The sequence below is a fragment of the Aspergillus affinis genome (assembly GCF_023601865.1).
Source record: "Aspergillus affinis strain CMG 70 chromosome Unknown NODE_199_length_41040_cov_82_841101, whole genome shotgun sequence".
In the NCBI taxonomy this organism is placed as follows: domain Eukaryota; kingdom Fungi; phylum Ascomycota; class Eurotiomycetes; order Eurotiales; family Aspergillaceae; genus Aspergillus; species Aspergillus affinis.
The window spans coordinates 22350-41040 of NW_026515980.1; the positions used below are offsets into that span (position 1 = coordinate 22350).

An 18691-nucleotide genomic window follows, 5' to 3' on the forward strand; every position below is an offset into this window, starting at 1 on the left:
GATCTGGCATAACCATGGGACCGACGGACGTTGCCCTCGGTAATTCCCAGGAACTACCCAGACTCCGTAGTAATCATAACCCGATCGAAGAACGAGGTCTGCCCGACGAACTTTATTTGCATCTACTTTGCATCTGTGCTTCTGTACGAAGTAGATTTGCTGCGGCTGTGCGTGATGCTTGTTTGGCCCGTCGGTTCGACGGGCTGTAGTTGCCAACTCATCGTCGATCGCCTGCCTGGATCCAAACTAAGCCGCGGGAATCTCCTGGAAGTCATCACTCAATACTAAAAATTATTCTGTCGGCGGCAATAACCCATCGGACATCAGTATGGTAGGTAAGGAGGGAGGATCTCGAAAAGACAGGCCCATATATCGCCTCGCTAATTCACGCAGTCTCGGCAAAACAAATCGCAAGAAAGAAAGAAAGAAAAAAAAAAAAAAAAAAAAAAAAAAAAACAAACAATGCCCGGGTGAATGCCCCTATAAAGCTCGACTCCAATTTCTCGGAAATCCAATAAATCCCGTGTAGAATGAAACATGACGTAAGAGAGGCCGTGAATTCGTAAACCATGCCATGTCGCTCGTATGGATCGCGCAAGGGGTGCTAGAAAAACGAAACGAAACAAAAGCCATATGCAAAACAGACCGAATTAAATGAAAGTGAATCACACGAAGATTCAAAGGAAACGAGCGCATCAGAAGATCTCCAGATCTTCAAACTCCACCATCAATCCGTCAGCCGCGCCGGAGCTGTCCATCGTCGGTCCGTTCATCGTCTCCCACATCGTGTCGCCGCGAGTGAGACTATTCGGACGACTGGCATACACCCCCACGTGGATGAACTTGTCCTCGACCCCGTAGAAGAACCAAGTCACCTCGCGCAGCTTCTTCCACGTGCTACTGACGGCGCTCGGCGTCCGGGCGTAAGGCGACGCCGACGGGACCTGATACCAGATCCAAAGCGCGTGGCCGATGCGTTCCAGTTTGATGCGCAGCGAATGCTGGGTCGACGCTGGTGCCGCCTCCGACAGGTTCAGGGGAGACAGGCACCAATCAGCCCCGTCTGCCGTGGCGCTGACCGACGAGGCGTTCACCGTCCCCGACGAGAACTCCATCCCCGCCTTGACCCATTTGCAGGGGCGCATTGGGGACAGGGGACCGCCGTGGCTGGACCGGGTCTCTGGCGCCAACGGCACGCTTTCCGACGAAAATGACTGGGGGGCGGCGCCGGCAAAAATGACCAGCCCTCCCTGGTCCCATTCCATCTCCCAGTCCGCACTGACGGTGACTTCGGCCACCACAAATGGATTGCGAAGCGACGTGAAAACAATGGGCGCCGTCGAAGTGTCGCCATTGGGAGGTTTGCGCCAGAGGTCAGTATTGGGACCGGCGGTGAGGGTGAAGTATTCCATACATCGAGGCAGGGAAAAGGACGATGGCAGGTTCAGCGCCGTGAACGATGAGCCGTCCGGAGGCATTTTGACCGGTTAGTAACTGACTGAGCAGCTTGCAATCCGATTAGGCAGATTCTCACCGCGGATTTCCAGCGGCACACGATAGAAGCTAGAGACACCGCGCACAAGAGGCGAACGGAAGAACGCAATCGCTTCGCTTGAAGTTGAACCAAGTCCTTTCGGGGGACTGACAGGGTCAGGTCAGGGTCACTGCTGGATCAAGTGCGGTGGCGGATGATCCTCTCCCCGTATTTGGGTCTGCAATCCTGCTTTTAAACCCTGGACCGGCGCAAATGCAAACATCCGAATCACCTCGGTCGTAAAACGAACCCCGATCGATGTCCAGAAGAAGGAGAGATTAAGGGGTAATAAGGTGACCGACAAATGGGCGGAGGATGGTTGACTCTTCCTCCCCTAAGCCCTTCGAAGCAAGGGCGTTCGCCTTATCAAGGGCCAACTTCACTTGGAATCAGTACTTCCCTTCTAGATTCCCTCATGAAGAGAGTAACACAGACCCAGATCGTGTGAAGGTCGAAGCGATCAGGTCGGGATTGGGAAGTCGAAGGAGAAGTCGATTGGGGGAAGAATTATGGTCAGGCCTCTGGCGATGTGATGTGATGATGTTCGGCAATCAGCGCGAGGACCGAACGTCAGTCAATCGGAGGGTTTGTCAAACACCAAGAAAGGAGCGTGGGATAGTGAGGGTGTGCGCAGAGACGTCGTCAGGAAATAAATAATGAGGCCGACAAGTCTGGCCCAGCCGAGTAGATTGGATTTATAGTAGAGCGAAGTCCCCCCCTGATCTGGGCACAAAAGTTCAGGAGTCGACGATGTCCACCCGAACCAACGCGCTGGAACCTCCTCTGCTTTGCTGGGTTTCTTCCTATCTCACGTAGGTTTTTTTTTTATCTTCTCTTTTTTCGTCTTTGTGTGTCTCATTCTTTTTTCATTTATCTGTTTTTCTTTTTTTTCTTTTTTCGTCTTTTTTTAATTAGTTTCTTCTTTTCCATTCGATTTAGAATTTCTTCCTTGTATTTTCTTTTTTTCCTTCTTTCTTTTCTTTTTTCAAATTGCCCACCCAGGAATGTGCGTTCGCTACGGTCGATTCCTGGCGGCGTGGCATTGGCAGCGATGATTTGTTGTTCAAGGCTGCTTCTGCAGCGAATGCAGGCCAGTTCAGGAGTGGCGGGTCCCATCCTGCAGCTTGGGGGGAGACAACAAACACGGTGGAGGACTTTCAACCAGGGCAGCTGAAACAGATGGCAAAAAAAGTCCCATACTCTGCCAGTCGAAGACGAAGAACACCCTCGCTCTCCAAAAACGTGGATGGACGATGGATTCTTCTTCCCTTTGCCACTCCGCGATGCTTGATCTGGAGATTTGATTGCTTGGTCGCTGCCATGCAACTCGTGGACAGTGCTCCGGTTTATATCAGCTTACCCTCTGTTCGCCTAGTCTGACTCGCCGGTCTCCCTCCTGGTCGGTTGTTGGTGAGACGGTGCGAGATTTTGATTCCGCCAGTCCTGAGTCGCGTCTCTCACGTCCATGTGAAAAGCGATGGTCTGGGCTCCCCCTGGCCAGCCTGACGAATTCCATCGCCTTTGTGACCAGTCCAACCAGTCGCATGCATGTCAATCTCGATCGTGTGGAGGCCCTCTGTCCCCTCCAATCCGCCGTCCAGACCGGAAATTAGGATGCGATGAACCTGCAGCTGAAGAATCCTAGCTGGTCGCAATTGCAACCGGGCCCCGTATCCTCCCGTAAAACATGACTGATGACAGACATGACGTTCTCGCGATCCGAGAGCCTAACCACGTCTTGGATCCCAGCATATCGGATCTCCGGATCCCAAAGGTACCGTCCACACGGACATACATACAGACGGGTCAGCGACTATAAACTAGCAGGGACACCCACATCGTGCATCCGTCGGTTAGCTGCTGTCGAGTATCCTTCGTTCGTGGCCAATCCTACTGCGGACGTCTGCTTGGTCAATCCTACCCTACAGACAAATGAACTTGTCTAGACCGTGCTCGTACTAATTCACCGCTTTGCGTTTGGCGGGCCTGGTCCTTTGGTCCGGATATCGTACTTTGTGCAGGATAACGTCGTTCTTTGGTGGATGTACGCTGTCAACCATCGCAGACCCAGAACTCCATAAATCACATGGTGACCAGCACCGTTGGCATAGTCTAAATAGAGATCGACATCCACGTACTGCATTGTGGAAATCCCTCGAGCCATGGGCGGGGGCATCCGGCCGATCCCCAATCTGCTGGTCTGGTAAACCGAGGCCGTTTGCACGCAGTTCCCCATCGATTTCCATGGCATGCATCACTGCATCATTGCGATAAGGAGAGGGTTGAAATTAAACAACACACCGTAGTCAATCCCCCTCTGATGGTTTTATGTGATCGATAGGCATTCGGCTCCCATTAAGCTTTGGAGGCCGGTTCGCGCAAGAACCCTGAACTATCAGCAATGATGCTGCCCCCGTGTCGATCCTTCCATTCTCATATTTGAAACCCCACGGGCCACGGCTAACGCAAATGGCCCTTTATTTCTTTACGCGCAAATGGTGTGATCTCATTCTTTCCCCAGATATCTCACTCCATCTCTCCTTTCCTTGGCTTCCTTGTCAACCGCCATCATGGCTCCGTGGCGCAGATCAACAGTCTTCAGCGAGAGTCTACTATTTCCCCCCGATAGTTACAATCACAATGCATGGAACGCAGAGATTCATCTGCTCAGGTCGGATCTAGGCCCGCTCCCGTACACCACCGTCTGGCTGGTCTCGGAGTTTCTGATCCTCGTAGCCCTGCTCGTTTTCCTTCCGGGGGCTTGCACGATCAAACAGTCTTCATGCGGTGCAACGGCGCTGTTTCCGACCCTGGCGGTGATCGGGTCTCTCGTCTCCTACCTCCTGTAAGTGATTGCTGCGACCTGCCGGATTCTACCATGCTACATAATGTCAACGCAGCTATCTACTGTACTCATGCATCGTGCTAAGCAAACCACCTAGTTCGCAAATCCTGTCCGTCATCCTCTTGCTTGTTTACTTCCTTGAGGCCACCGTAAAGCAAAGCTACGTCGTCGCGGGAATCTTGCAGATGATATTTCGGCTCCTTGCGTTGCTGCTACTCTGCTACGCGCTGTACCAGGTCATTCTCGGGGCCCTCGAGCGCATTTCCTTTCCGGTGGGGCTTTCCATCCTCGTTAGGAAAGGCCACTGGGGGGTTGTTGGGATTCTTTCTATAGTCGTGATTGCGAATTGTGTCCTGCGGATCGTCTCTGTTGTCAAAACGGTGGAGGGCATCGATGCCGGTATAGCGGCCCATGACAACCGCCTGACTACATCTCGCGCCATCCTCTTCATGATCACGTCTCTGGAGATATTGCTCTGGGCCACATTAAGCATTTTCAGATCATCCTCTAGCTCTGAGCTGCTAGTTAGTAAAGTATCTGGCCCCCAACCTTCTACCTTCCATTCTACCCCCGCACTTGAAATGCGATAACATGGAAAACTAACCTTCTCTAGACCCGGACCATCTCTCTCGTCACCTCTGCTCTCTCCTACCTCGTTCTCACCCTGACCTCGACCATCCGGACCATCCGGTACGTGTACCTGCACGTCCCAGAGCCCGGATACGTCAATGCCGCCTGCGCAGTGGTCGAATTCTTCAGCATAGTCGGCATCTACACCGGTCTTATCATCTACTGGATTCAAATTGAGAAAGAGGAGGAAGCTCTCTCAATAGAGAGTCATCTTCGTGATCGATACGCGTCGGAAAGAAAGCCATACGTCCCTTATCGGCCTTCTATCGGAGAAGTTTTGAGTGGGCCGGGTTCGAACAAGGTCGGAGGGACTGATGGGACGTGGATGGGGAGCTCGGAGGCGTTTATGTCTGGGGGCATATAGATAGCACTTATGGGTAGGTACGTACCGGAGAGCCGTGCTGTTATGTGATTTGGAGATTATTCTGTTCGTTATGTGATATACCCTATTTGATAGCATTTGTTGAATTTTCCGAGAGGCGTGAGCGTGAAAGCTTTGACAGGAATATCATAGCGATCGCAGACAGACCACAGCAAACGTTTTATTCTAGGACATTTCCTCAATGAAAGTACTAACAATTTAAGCTAATCTACGGAGTGGAGGGCTCTATACTTCAAGACACCTACTTGAAAGACAATATATTGACGCAAGCATGGGATGGTTTTAATTTCTAAACATTAAGCTTCCAACTTAGCTTCTCTGTCGGTCTATGATGATATCCAACGAATTAGTACAAGAATACACGATGATTTTAAGAATAAAACAATCACATCTCCTATAGAATAAGAAAAATAAAAGAAAAGAAAAGAAAAACCCAGATGACGCAACCAAATCCTCGAAAGCGGTGGCAGATCAAACGAACCAAACTAACCAAATCGAGCACCACCACCATCTATCATCCATCCATCCATCTATCAACATCAACCATCAACATCCGCATCTACCTAACACCGCTCTTCTTCCCCTGTAAATTCCAATATTTACACACTACCCCCTTCACCAAACCAAACCAAACCAAACCAACAGCCAAAAGCCAAAAACCAAAATGGTCTGCTCCAAATGCCAAAAGAAACTCAAATCAACCGAGCTAGCGACGCCCGGCGTAAAACGCAAATCAGAAATGTACTACGGCTCGCCCTCGGCCTCGGTAGGCGGCGGTGCCGGAGCCGGAGCCAGCTCTAGCAAGTCGAAACCTACATTGGGAAATACGGGTGTTGGGAAGGTATGTTCGTACAGTACATCATACTCTACTTGTTTTTCTGCATAAGCGCATGCATGCTTGATATATTGAGATCTCTTTTTTCTCTCTCTCTTCTATTCTTTCACTTCTTCTCTAGTTCCGTTCTAGTTCTAGGGAGGTATGTGTCTGTGGGAGTGCCTGGCCGACTGACTGACTGACTGACTGACTGAAACAGAGCAAACTACTCAGCTCGAAAGCCAAGAATCCTTACGCGGCATACGCGTCGTCCTGTGAGCTATGCAAGACCAAGACGGAGCAAGGGAAGAAGTATTGTCAGCGGTGTGCGTATCAGAAGAATGGTTAGTTTTTCACTTCTCTAGCTCCCACTCTTCCGTCCCTCTATCTCGAAATATGTGCTGGTTTCATGGTTGAAGCAGAGGCTAATATGTATCTCTAGCGTGTCCGATGTGTGGGAAGAGTTTGGCTGCCAAGGCATCGAAAGATCAGCCTGTTGTGCAGGGACAGAAATTTAATTTGAAATGATTGATTTTTTTGGTTCTTGGATATATGCTACGCTTGATGTTTATATAACCATATGGTTTGCTGTTCATGGCTTGGACTTTGGATATGGCGGGCGTTGGGTGCTATCAGTCTAGTCTATTCTACAATCTACATAAAATTCCATACCCAGATAAATCCAAAAATGATATCAAAAACTCGAATAAAAGAAAAGCTAGTTATACAATACATGACCATACCTATAAGTATATGCAACCCACCAGGTCTGTATACCAGACACCCACAGCTGAACCAAATCGCTAAACAGTTCTATCGGTACAAATTTCACCGTATCCAACTGCTCCACAGAACCCCCCTCTAATAAATCCTCGTATCACGTATTTATTTACCGCTCAGCCAGCATGTTCTTGATGCTAGCGTAGTACTGAGCCCGAACGTACTTCGCAATCTCCTCCTTAGTCAACCACTTGAAACCCTGCAGGTTCTGCAGGTTGGCAGACAGATCTGCCTGGCCGGCCATGATGCGCGCCTTCATGTAAAAGGTCTTCTCGCCGAGGTGCTCCACGCCGTTGGCCTCGTCGATGTGCGGCTTGCGGTTGTTGTAGACGTAGTGGCCGACGGGGTGGTAGCCCACCATCCAGGTGTTCATGTTGACACCGGCGGTCTGGGAAAGGGTACGTTCGGCCGCCTGGTTCAATCCAAGTTAGCCACGCCTCTCCTGAGATTTACAGGCCCACCGAGAGGTTAAGAAAACCCAGGTATAAACTCACCAATCGAAGAGTCTCCTCCGTCTCCACCGGAGAGCTAGGAAGCTTCCAATAACCCTCCTTCGACTGCACAAGCAGATACAGCGTGCGCTGCAACGCACGGTTCAGACTCGTCTGGTCCCCATTCTGATCGGCCTCCGTGACCCGGGAGAACGGTCTCGGGATCTCCTCTTTCTTACTAGTGTCCTGGGAGGTAGCGTTGGCGGTAGCCTCGGCGTCCTGGACGAGCATTTCGACCTGATGATCCGGGTCGGACTCGACGGCGCCAACGAGCAGCTCATCGTTCCACGCGTCCTTGGAGTAGGCGTTGTACTTGCCGACGTCGCGGGCGGGGGTCTGGCGGTCCCGGATCTTGCGCTTCCAGTCCTCGTCAGCGGGAGTGCCGCGCTTGAAGTAGAAGTATTTGGTGAACGGCAGGGCCAGACGCTCGTTGAGACGCCGCTGGTAGAAGTAGTACGCCTTCTCGAACGGCGTCAGGTCGCGGGTGAGCTGGGGCGGACGGGACAGGACCACGCCGGCGTTGATGGTGTAGGTGGGCTTCAGGACGGGGAAGGGGACGGATGCGGCCGACGAGGAAGAGGTGGATTCGGTGGTGGGAGCAGCAGCGGAGGAGGCATAGCTGCGGCGAACGAGGGATTCTTGACAGCTTCTGCACACTCGGGGGTCGGCGATGGAAGGCCCTGTTATTGTCCAAGTCAGTATTGCCCGGGAAGAAACTTCAATTGGATTACACAATCAACATACTCAATACCGAGGCTATGCGCCTGGCGCCATTGGCTCCTGAAGACATCTCTGTTGAACAGGGACCCGTGATGCGGTTGCTGGTCAACAATTCAGATACCTTTTCCCGATAATTGATTGCAAGAAAAGTTGGCGGTCACCTGTCTTGAACCGTCGGAGGCGCTAGTCCGAACGGGGAGTAGCAGTACACGTGACCGTGGTATCCCTTTTTTTACCCGAAAATTTTCCCGCCGCGACTTTCTTTTTCTCTTTCTTCTCACGGCACCTTTTCCTTATCATCAACTGTGTTATGTTTCTCCCACGACCAGTCGATCATTTACCGGTGCTCAGAGTGAGTACTTGGCGGCTATTTCGCTAGCAGTACCTTCTTTATATCTAAGGTGTACTGTTAGATAGATGCTGCATACATTCCTTACTGCCATTGTGCGGTATGGACTAGCTAGTTCGTATCATCATGATCTCGTAGAGAAATATTGGGCAATTGCCAGTGCGGTGCTCGCTAGATCTTGAATATCTATGCGTCCCCTACATGACAAACACTCTCCTCCGTGCCAAACACGCGGAGCTTGTTGCTGTAGACCGTCCAGAATTCTGCGCCGCTCCGAGGGATCAATTGCCCTTTGCTGGCTTTCTCGGCGGCGTCATCCCGCCGGACCTTTTCATCCTCGCTAGCAAGATCGCTGTCGACGTTTCCAACCTCGTCAATTCCCAGCACATCGAATCTTGTGGGAAGACCGATGTCCCCGCTTCCCTTAGCGCTGATGCGTTTCTCCTTTGAACTTTGTTTGTTAGGCTGGTTTTGTGGTTTCGAGATGGGTTCAGCCTCGGACACGCCACCGTCACGAAGCTGGGCAGACAGCTTGATGAATACCTGCGCCGTGAGCAGACTATCGTAGCCTGCTTCGTGCTCGATTTTCCGGCCATTGTATTTGGCATGCTGGCGGTGTATTTCTAACCCAGTCATTACTCATTAGTTCATATCGCATCGAGGGAGCGGGTAAACTGACTGATTTTGGGCGTTGCAGTCTGCACCAGCTTCTCGTTGATGTCACTCAGCGAAGACCGTGGAATGATAGACCCGCATTGATGCGTAGCCAGGTATTTCGTATCAACCAGCACCGGAAACATCTTATGGACCATGCTCTGAAAGTCCTGCACGCGCTCCGGCAGCGGCCCAAAAAAGCACCGGCAGAAGTAGACCAAATCAATGAAGAGATTGTGGCCTACCAGTACAGGCCGGTGTGACTGTAATTGCTGTTTCATTTTCTCAGAGAAAATCTTGAGCGAGGCTTGGGGCTTCACGGCTGTGGAGGTGGACATCGTGTTCTGGAAACAGTAAGGATCAAGATGCGAGAGATCGCCGCCTGCCAACGCTTCTGCCACCCATCTGAAGCCGATTTGCTTGGATATTCGTTCTCGGGCTAGCTTCATTCGTTGCTCACGGACCGCTTTCTCGCGGTTCTCGTCATAGTCAATGATCTGGATGAAGGTAGGATTGCCGATTGTGACCAGTGATGGGTATTCTACTTCTATAAGCTGATGCACGAGTCGTTTTTGGTAGTTGTTCAACGTTGAGGGCATCAACTTGGTGTCATCGTTCACAGTATCACGAGTCGGCGGCGGAATGTTGAGGTATGGTTCACGAGCCTGTAGGCAATTAGGCCAGTTATGTAGATTGAGGAGTATATACCTACTTTACCAAGAGCAAGCCAATCCTTGACCAGCTTTCGAACTGCTTCAATGAACTCAAGGGAGTCATGCTCTGTCTCTTTGACTTCCATAACTGTGCGAGATGCTGTGCGGTTGAACTTCGCCGAAGCTTTAGCCATGGCTATGTCCTCTTCGTCCCGAGACAAATATCGAACGCCATCCTTGTACATTGAGTCCAGAGAGAACTGATTCTGGTGAAGAAAATCCATAGCTATTGCGGTCATTAGCTTGTATCCTCTCAGTGTACACCAGCAGACACAAACCGCCACTTTGGAAGCTGAGATCCCTATCTACGTCCAACTTTTGATCGATACTCGGACTCAGGTATACATTGTAGGGTCGAAGGGTATATGTTGCTAGGAGTCCCATCAACACATTTTCTACAACATGTACAATATAGCAGTCTACCTTTCTTGGTATCTTCATGGCCAACAGTAAGGCCGATTTGCACGATGTTGTATTTATCGGTACATTCCCTGTACTCGTCATACCGCTTCTGAACGGTGGATCTTCCCCTAGACGGTGCTGAATTGGCCTTAGGGATTCCGGAGAATTCGCAATCGATCGACACGAAGTGACAGGTTGCTAGGTCATCTAGGAGTCTGGGAAGGTGGAAAGCAAATGTTCCGGCGGTGATGTCCATTTTGGAGGTTGGCTGGCGACAGCAGAATCACATCAGAGAATCAACTGAAGCGATGAATCTAAAGGCGATCGATCAGACGTAGGTCTGCTCCTGTTGAAGTGAAGAATGCATAGAAGAACTTAGTCCGGGTGCTTTATCCGATCTGCTTGAAATTGAATAAGAGTTCATATTCGAATAGACCGCATTTTGCTCTTCTGAAAGTAGCATAACTGTCAGCTGGATGTCTCACCAAAATTGATGTCCGTGGAATGAATCCCAGGAAAGATGGAAGTTGTTCCAACATGACCAAAACTACCGGAGAGAAGCGACTGTCCCGTGACATCAGACCCCCGGATTAGATCCAGAACGGCCGAGCCGAGGGAAAACGAACCCCGACTTTAGTGTCAACGCTGTCTCCTCCAACCTCCCTCCGCACTCGCATTGCTACTCTTTCTGCTTTTCTTCCCGATACCGACACTGATATTCCCTCCCGAGCATTCCACTGTCTCGGCCATCCCTTCAGATTGATTCATCACTTTCCTCCTTCCGCACGCTGGCGGTGAAACAATGGCCGATAATATGTCAGCGTCCCAGTCGCAACTTGCCTCCACATCGTCCCTTTCGCCCTCGAAACTCTGCTCCAAAACCTACAAGAAAGCCTCGCAGCTGTATCTCACGCGTCGGTTACAAGAATCGTTGACGGCCCTGGAACCTGTCATCACGCCCAATCGACCAGCCGAGGATCAGCAGTATTCCAATGGCGACGATTCCACGGCGCCGATTGCGACCGCCCCCGCCACGTGGAGGATCAAAGTGTGGAATCTATACATTACCCTCTTGAGTACCATACTTGATCTGGGACCCGAGGAGGGGAAACAATTATTCGGCCAGAAAGAATGGAAGGCAATTTCGACCAAGGTTCGAGAGGGGGAGATCTGGGAGACCGTTCTCCAAACGGGCTACAAAGGTCTAGAGGGGTCGGTCGATGCGGAGGTCGTATACAATCTGTGAGTTAGCTTCCTGTTCGACTGCTGATGCTTGCCTCCAGTTGCTAACGCGGTGTTTTTGACAGAGCCACATTATTGCTCAATCACTCGCCCTCGCAAACGCTGAACCAGCAACGACTTGAAACCTACCTCTCCTCGTATGGCCAGCCGAACCTCGATATCGCAGAGCACATGCAGAACTCGCCCAATGGTTCGCAGACATCCCGCGCGCGCCCGAACGGCGGCACCGACACTCCGAAAGATCTCGCTGCTCGAGTCAGGATCATCGAGCTCTTTACGCTCCACGTTCTTCCCCGCAATGAGGAATGGGATTACGCCAGCGAGTTCATCAATCTGAGCGAGGTCCTCGACGAAGAGCGCAAGGAACTCTTTCTACAAACCCTCGACGGACTCAAAGAGGAGCGGGAGCAAGGAGAGCTACGCGCCGCGGCGCTTCAACGGGAGAAGGATGCCGAGATGGAGCGACAGATGCGCGAAGCCGAGCGCGAAAGAGCGGAGGAGGCCGCCGCGGCAGAAAGCGTGCAGAAGAACCACGGTCGCAATCACAGCGAAGTGGACTACGGGATCGAGAAGCCCAACCCGAACGGCAGCCCCAAGGCGCGGGGAAAGCAGACGAGCAGCAAAGGCAGTGGCTCGTCACGAACTGCTTTCTCGCCGCCCGGGTCGAAGAACGTGAAAAGACCCGAGAAGCCCGAGTCCCGGGCCAAACAGACACGGGCGTTCACGAACGTCCTGCGCAACCTTATGCAATACATCTCCAAGTCTATTGCGGGGAATCCCCTGTCTTTTGCCCGTACGATATTATTCATGCTCGGCTTGGTCGTGGCTCTAAGCCGAGAGAACGTGCGGGAGCGGATCCGGAGAATCACCGGGTCTGGATGGCAGAAGGTCAAGGGGACTGTGGGGATGGGCGTGAAAGTGAGCTATATTTAACGTATTTCTTTTCTTTGGACTCAGACTACGAACTGAATTCTGGTCATGTTTATCATCACACTTATCAGCTATTAGACTGGATGCACAGGTCAACATGTTTTATAGGAGTATTCCTTCTTACAAATTCTCTGTACAATTTTTGCATGTGAAGAATTCTTAGAATAGCATCTGAAGGAATGCCCACGGTATCTCTCATCCATTCACATGATTCCATAAATCATAACCTCATCATATCCATCACAAACATACACACAATTATTAGCATATAAAACCCTCCCTAATGGCAATGGCAATCAAACCACCCCATCCCCACCTCTAACCCCAATCCCCTCTCCATGCTCATCTCCCTCTCATTCACTCTCCTCCTCCATCTCCCGAGCACATGAACAAAGAAATGCGCCACACAAATCTGCTCCGTCGTATACAACAACACCGGCACAGACGTCTTCGCCTTAACAACCAGATCCAAAGGCGTCCACATCGCATAAAGCAACGGGATACCAAGCGCGGTGCTCTTCGCCGGCCCACAGAAACAAACAGCGATGGTTTCCTCAGGCGAGATGCGTTTAAAGACAGAGACGTGTTTACCTCCGAGCCCGAGCTTGCATAGCACGAGGGGCGGACGACACAGGATGAAGCAGAGGGCCGTGAGGAAGATGTACAGGGCGATGTTGAAGAGGACGACGAAGATGATGCTTCGTGCGGAAAGAGTCTGGAGGGCGCCGGTGGCGAAGCACGAGGAGAATGTTGCCCTATTTTTGGTAGTCAGTTGATATACTTCAAAATATGAGATGGGATGGAGTAAAGGAAAGGAACATACCAAACCAACAACAACATACAAACAGTCCCGATCTTCGGGATCCGATAACGCTGCAACACCCTCGCCGTGGGGTCGGGCCAAGTCCAACGCACCAATTGACCCACGACAAGCGGCAATAGCACACTCAGACCCAACTGCTTGAACACGTCGCGATACATATCCTTCAGATCGCCGTCGCCTTGTCTCCAGGTCTCGAATTCGGGACGGTCCGGCAACACCGTGACAGTCCAAGCAGCGGTGATGAACGGACCCAGAAGATTAGCTAGCAAGACCTCAACGAGGGCAGCGGCCTCGTCTCCGCCAGCGGAGCGAGTCATGACCACATTCGAGGCGATCGTGGTAGGGATGCACGCGGTGAAGATGTACCCGGCCAGCAAGGCGCGGTCGATATGCGCGTGCGGATCGCCGGCCAGGATGGCGTGCACGACAGCGAGCATGAGGGCGGGGATGAAGAGGAAGGAGAAGGCCTGGACGAGAAGATGCAGACGCCAGTTGAGCATGTGCAAGAAGAGCTTCTGGCGCGGGATGCTAAGCCCCGAGATCAGGAAGATGAGGGCCATCGCGCCGTACAGGATGCTGTATTCGGAGCGGATCACGCCACCGTGTTTGGCGACATTGGGGAAGTAGTAGGCCAGGACACAGGCTACTCCCATGCCGATGAGAAGCCATTGGTGGAGGATGAAGCGAAGAGTGGCTTTAGAAAGCTGTTTGAGCTTGCTGGGCGGTGCTCCTGTCGTTGTGGTACAATCTGGGTTGTCGGGGATGTTGGTTTGGTCTGGAGGGTCGGTGTCCGGGGCGGATTTCGAGCCCATGGTGTCGCTTCACAACGGACTGGTGACTATAGAGAAAGTCGACTTGAAGAAAGCGGATGCATTCATTTGGTATAGAGAAATCATCGAGAGAAATCGATGATTTCTCGCGCGATTCGGGAGCACTGCGGATGAAAAACTGATCGCAAAGGTCGCCATGTTAGCGCAGCGACGGGTTTTAAAAGAAAAATCGGATTAAATCCGATGTTCTGATAGACCGCTGATATGACGAATGATCGATAAGTGTTCTTCAGCGATCGTGATAATGAGCATCGAGTTCTCCATCCATTGGTCGAGGCCTGTAGGTCGGAAATTCCATCAGGCTGTTTCTTCTGCCAGGCGAATATAATGAACTCGGTGGTTTCGTCTGGAAGTTGTTTAAAAGGCAATGGACGGAGGCCTTGGTCCGGCGGCTAAAGGCCCTAAGAAGTCCTGGGACGGCGGTCCCCGGCGGCCGTCTTTAGCGGTGGGGGCGGTTCCTAGTGGTCCCTTAAAACCCCAAGGCCTAGTTACTATATTTTTTCTACACTAGTATTTACTTCACCCAGAGAGCAGTAGGTAGATAGCCGAAACCCCAGAAGCCTAACGATGGGAGTAAAACCCTCAGTCAATTTACAAGCGATTTATCAAAATCCAAACAGGGCAGCAGCCAGATCCGAATCGTTAGCTAAAATTATGCGACCTAAATGAGATCTTTTGAATCTCTCCAGTTAGTAGCCTTACAGCATCCAGTTGCTCTAATCCAAGAAGTTCTCAATATTTCAGTCGCTCCGAGTCTGCGCATGGGCTCGACGCTCAGCATTCTTAATATAACTTGCTGTTTTTGGACCTGTCGCGATGGAATTAGCGATCTGAAAAGGTGGGAAAAGGGCTTATGGATAACCTGACATGGGGAATCTCGTCCACAGCGGTTTGTCGCTCACTTCGGCAATGTTCAACGTATTCTTGAAGACGTTCATTTTTGCGAGTGGCTACATTCCACAGATATCGGCAGCCAGACACCATTCGAGACGCTATCATGCGTGCGACTGTGCCTCCGTTCGTTGGCTGCGGTTAATATCCGTCGGCTGTATACCCCATACACCCTCTCCGATCTGTTTCCCGTACAGCTTCACCAGGATCCCCACCACGACCGGTCCAATGATCGTATTGAGTAGGATTGCCCACACCCCTGTGATGAAGCCTTCCTTGCTGACGTAGCCCGACTCATTGTAACCGATTTCGATGATCAGCAAACCGATCTCACCACGGGCAACCATGGCAGATCCAAGGAGCAAGGCCGCCTGCCAGGTCGCACTGGGTTTGGCATCCGAATCCGCGCTTGTCTCCCTGATTCGATGCAAATGTTCATTTTCTTCGGGGGTTTTACGTTTCATGGAGCCCCAAAGCGGAACCCATATCCCCACGACAAACTATTTCACGTTAAAATCGTCATTCCCACACCCATTATCAGGGCCAAGGACACATACCTTCGCGAAAGCCATCAAGAGAGTATAGAGAATTCCTCTCCAGATTCGTTTCCCCGTCCAGAGCTGCACAAACGGAATGGCGAATCCGACACTCGCAAAGAACAACGGCTCCATCAAATACTTTTGCACATCAAGGAGATATCGCTCAAAGGTGTGGACGAACGTGGGGCTCTTGTCGTCCTCTCGTTCTCCCTCCTCGCGACTCAAGACGACAAACGGGCCCTCGGGGTGCTTGCTCGGAATGTACGTCAAAAACACGCCGGCCAGGAATGCGCCGAAGAGGACCGAAGTGCCGGCATAAGCGGCGATACTGATGAAGGCGGACAGCACGAGAACCATTAAGACGATGTTCGAGAGATGGTCCAAGCGGGCAAAGTGGTATTCGATGTATCGACGGAAGAGCGGAGCGAATACCCATTTGGTGAGCACCGGAGTCCCGATTGCCATGGCGAAGGACGCGACGATGGGGCGGCCGATGAGCCAACCTAAGTTAACGTTGTCGCCCCCAGACAGCTTTCCAAGGTCGCCAATGATACTAGAGGAGTAAGTACCTAGTTGGAATACGTCGTGTCGGTCTGCACAGCCTACCTTGACAGGACTAGCCCTACCACATCATCGATGACGGCGGCGCTGACCAGTATTGAACCCACCCGGGTCTGGGATAAGTCGACGGATTTCGAAGCAGAAGCGATAACGGCAAAAGTAGTCCCTAGCAGTCGCATTAGTATTCTGAAGAGAAGGTATACACCGAAGAAAATTACCCAACGAAGTAGCGGATAGACTTGATCCGATGATAAATGTTTCAACGGCTCCTGGGTATATCCGTCAGATAATCAACGCCCAGGAAGAACTAACCACGATAGAACCACCGGGAGGTAACTACATACCATAGCCGTAGCCCAAGTACAGCAAGAGGTATGACAGGCCGATGGGGAAGCACACCCCCGTCGCGGCGCCCAACATGCTTGGGGAAAAGTTCTGCTTGAGAAGATCAAGCCGAGCGCTCAGCCCACCTAAACGTCCGTCAATGCTCAATATCACTGGCTTCACTGGGATCAGTTGCTACGCTCGCTTGGTACATACCTTCAAATATAATCAAGATCAGACCGACATATCCGACCGCCAGAAAGGTATGCTGCCATTCCGTGTCCAAAATATCCGCAAGCGGCGTTCCATACACCATTCCAATGATAATCGGACCGATGATACCGGCTCTGATGATCTTGGCTGACACCCATTCTGCTAGGGAGAGGAAGAAGAAGAAAGAAATGATTATGAGAATTTCGACAACTGAAAAGAATTAGCAATTGGCGTCTGCTCTCGTCGGGCAAAAAACATTAGCGTACTGCTTGGCTCATGATAGGGCAGAAAGCCTCCTGCCATGTCTTATGCACTGCAGCTGTGAGGATCAGCTAAACAATGTTGATTTCCGAATCTTACACGGTACTATACTGGGATCCTTGTGTGTTGGATGAGTCAAACAATGCCAGTTTATTGTCAAATCGAATGCGATGAAAAACCCGTGATTCAACGTTACATTCACCTCGAGGGTGACTGACAGAGTTTGATTAATCATTCGCGATCCATATAATTAGTTAACTCTTGTCTGGGCATTCTAGGCATTTATTCCCCACTGACACTGCGGTGGATCCAGCATGTGAAATGTCAAAGGTCATCGAATATTCTATGCGCTGAGAACGCATTCCACTGTCGCTTTCTCGCCGAACAACCACCCTATATATTGATATAATTGATAAGTTCAATAAATTAACCCTGGAAGTTTTCATTCTGCATAAATTGAGCTTATTAGCCCATTGTACGCATAGATTTGCGGCCCATTTGTATTACAAACTGCTCCATAAATTATGGTTTGAAGACATACTGCGGTGCAGCCTCACGTTTCTTTTTAAATTTTAACTTTTAACTTTTAATCTTTAATTTTTTTTTCGTTTCTTTCCATTTCTCTTTCTTTTTGATTTATGCCCCATTAAACAGAACATTTCAAATAAGACTGTACCGTACCTGATCACCTGACGAACATCCCCACCTGACGAACGTTTTTCAACTCAGCGCCCACGTAGGAATTGAAGCCGTACAGCCACATATGTTTCGAATTATATAGAACTTTTTGAACGGAGCGAAATACATATGAAATTGAAGCTATATACTCTTTTTTTTAATCGCGAAAGCGCTGTGGGAGCCTAATCTGCCTACCTCTGCGATTAAGCGTTGGAGGGACCTCATCAACGACCTCAGGCTCTACAGCAGCCCTACTGTCCGATTCCTTTGGCTTTGGAGTCGCCGGAGCCTTATTCTTAGCTTTCTGAGCGATATTGAAGTCATTTTGAATCTGTATATCAGCTTGCTTAGCGAGCTGATTATCCTGCTTTTTCCGCTTCTTTTCTTCTGCCTCACGGAGCCTCATTTCTCGATTGGAAGGGCGAATTCGCTTGCGTTCTTCGACTAAAAGCTTTTTTTCCTCTTTCCCTCGCTGCTCACGAAGCCTTTCCTCTTCTTTTGAAGCTTTAGCGAGCTGTATAGCTTCATCTTTTTCTGCTTGAAGATCACGGGCTTGCTGAATTTTGCGAGGAGAATAAAACACCGCATAGCCGTCCTCAGGGGCCCGTAATTCAAATAAAAAAGGTTTGCCTCGCTGGCGCTTCTTTTTCTCTTGAAGAAGAGCCTCTTCAAGGCCTTGGCAGCGTAGTTTTAGAATGATATTCTCCGTAGACAGATGATGCATCGTAGAATTCAATTTTTTCGCTTTTTGATCGTATAAATCGGTGACTGCATGCTTAAGAAGCCTCTCAATCTTTCTCCAATCCTCTGCACCTAGCACTGAGCGAGATGAGCCACTAGATGAAGGCCGGCTATCATCCTTTCGGTTGAATCGTGATAAAACGATCTCAGGATTCAATGGCCAAACGCCTATGTTTTCCCACGAAGAATCAATATTTTCAGGTGATAAAGCCCTCTTCCATGACAGCCAAAAGAGGTGAAAAAAGTCTCTTTTCGTGATATGACAAGGACCTTGAGATTGATGAAGAAATCGCTCTAATTCCGTACTATACGCGGTAGATAAAGGTCCAAAGATTCCGACGTCA

The 18691-nt window shown here is 50.5% G+C and overlaps 7 protein-coding genes across 7 annotated transcripts; 3 read left to right on the plus strand and 4 right to left on the minus strand.

Annotated features, from left to right (window-relative positions):
* Positions 1–695: 695 nt before the first annotated feature.
* On the minus strand, positions 696–1478 carry KD926_003780 (uncharacterized protein; the record flags this gene model as incomplete). The annotated part of the gene is made up of 1 exon (XM_053095024.1): positions 696–1478. The coding sequence occupies one exon, from the start codon at positions 1476–1478 to the stop codon at positions 696–698; it is 783 nt and encodes a 260-aa protein (XP_052950267.1).
* Positions 1479–4104: 2626 nt separating this feature from the next.
* On the plus strand, positions 4105–5373 carry KD926_003781 (uncharacterized protein; the record flags this gene model as incomplete). The annotated part of the gene is made up of 3 exons (XM_053095025.1): positions 4105–4379; positions 4477–4903; positions 4993–5373. 3 exons carry the CDS (start codon positions 4105–4107, stop codon positions 5371–5373), a joined length of 1083 nt encoding a protein of 360 aa, XP_052950268.1.
* Positions 5374–6055: 682 nt separating this feature from the next.
* On the plus strand, positions 6056–6733 carry KD926_003782 (cysteine-rich PDZ-binding protein; the record flags this gene model as incomplete). Its single annotated transcript, XM_053095026.1, has 3 exons — positions 6056–6232; positions 6426–6549; positions 6648–6733. The coding sequence occupies 3 exons, from the start codon at positions 6056–6058 to the stop codon at positions 6731–6733; spliced, it is 387 nt and encodes a 128-aa protein (XP_052950269.1).
* Positions 6734–7094: 361 nt separating this feature from the next.
* On the minus strand, positions 7095–10570 carry KD926_003783 (uncharacterized protein; the record flags this gene model as incomplete). The annotated part of the gene is made up of 8 exons (XM_053095027.1): positions 7095–7397; positions 7480–8156; positions 8221–8317; positions 8747–9168; positions 9225–9864; positions 9912–10138; positions 10191–10283; positions 10336–10570. The coding sequence occupies 8 exons, from the start codon at positions 10568–10570 to the stop codon at positions 7095–7097; spliced, it is 2694 nt and encodes an 897-aa protein (XP_052950270.1).
* Positions 10571–11116: 546 nt separating this feature from the next.
* On the plus strand, positions 11117–12489 carry pex26 (the record flags this gene model as incomplete). Its single annotated transcript, XM_053095028.1, has 2 exons — positions 11117–11556; positions 11622–12489. The coding sequence occupies 2 exons, from the start codon at positions 11117–11119 to the stop codon at positions 12487–12489; spliced, it is 1308 nt and encodes a 435-aa protein (XP_052950271.1).
* Positions 12490–12766: 277 nt separating this feature from the next.
* KD926_003785 (uncharacterized protein) lies at positions 12767–14121 on the minus strand (the record flags this gene model as incomplete). The annotated part of the gene is made up of 2 exons (XM_053095029.1): positions 12767–13241; positions 13310–14121. 2 exons carry the CDS (start codon positions 14119–14121, stop codon positions 12767–12769), a joined length of 1287 nt encoding a protein of 428 aa, XP_052950272.1.
* A 1013-nt stretch (positions 14122–15134) lies between these two features.
* Positions 15135–18330, minus strand: KD926_003786 (uncharacterized protein; the record flags this gene model as incomplete). Its single annotated transcript, XM_053095031.1, has 7 exons — positions 15135–15530; positions 15588–16122; positions 16176–16296; positions 16349–16399; positions 16475–16600; positions 16671–16877; positions 17802–18330. 7 exons carry the CDS (start codon positions 18328–18330, stop codon positions 15135–15137), a joined length of 1965 nt encoding a protein of 654 aa, XP_052950273.1.
* Positions 18331–18691: the final 361 nt, after the last annotated feature.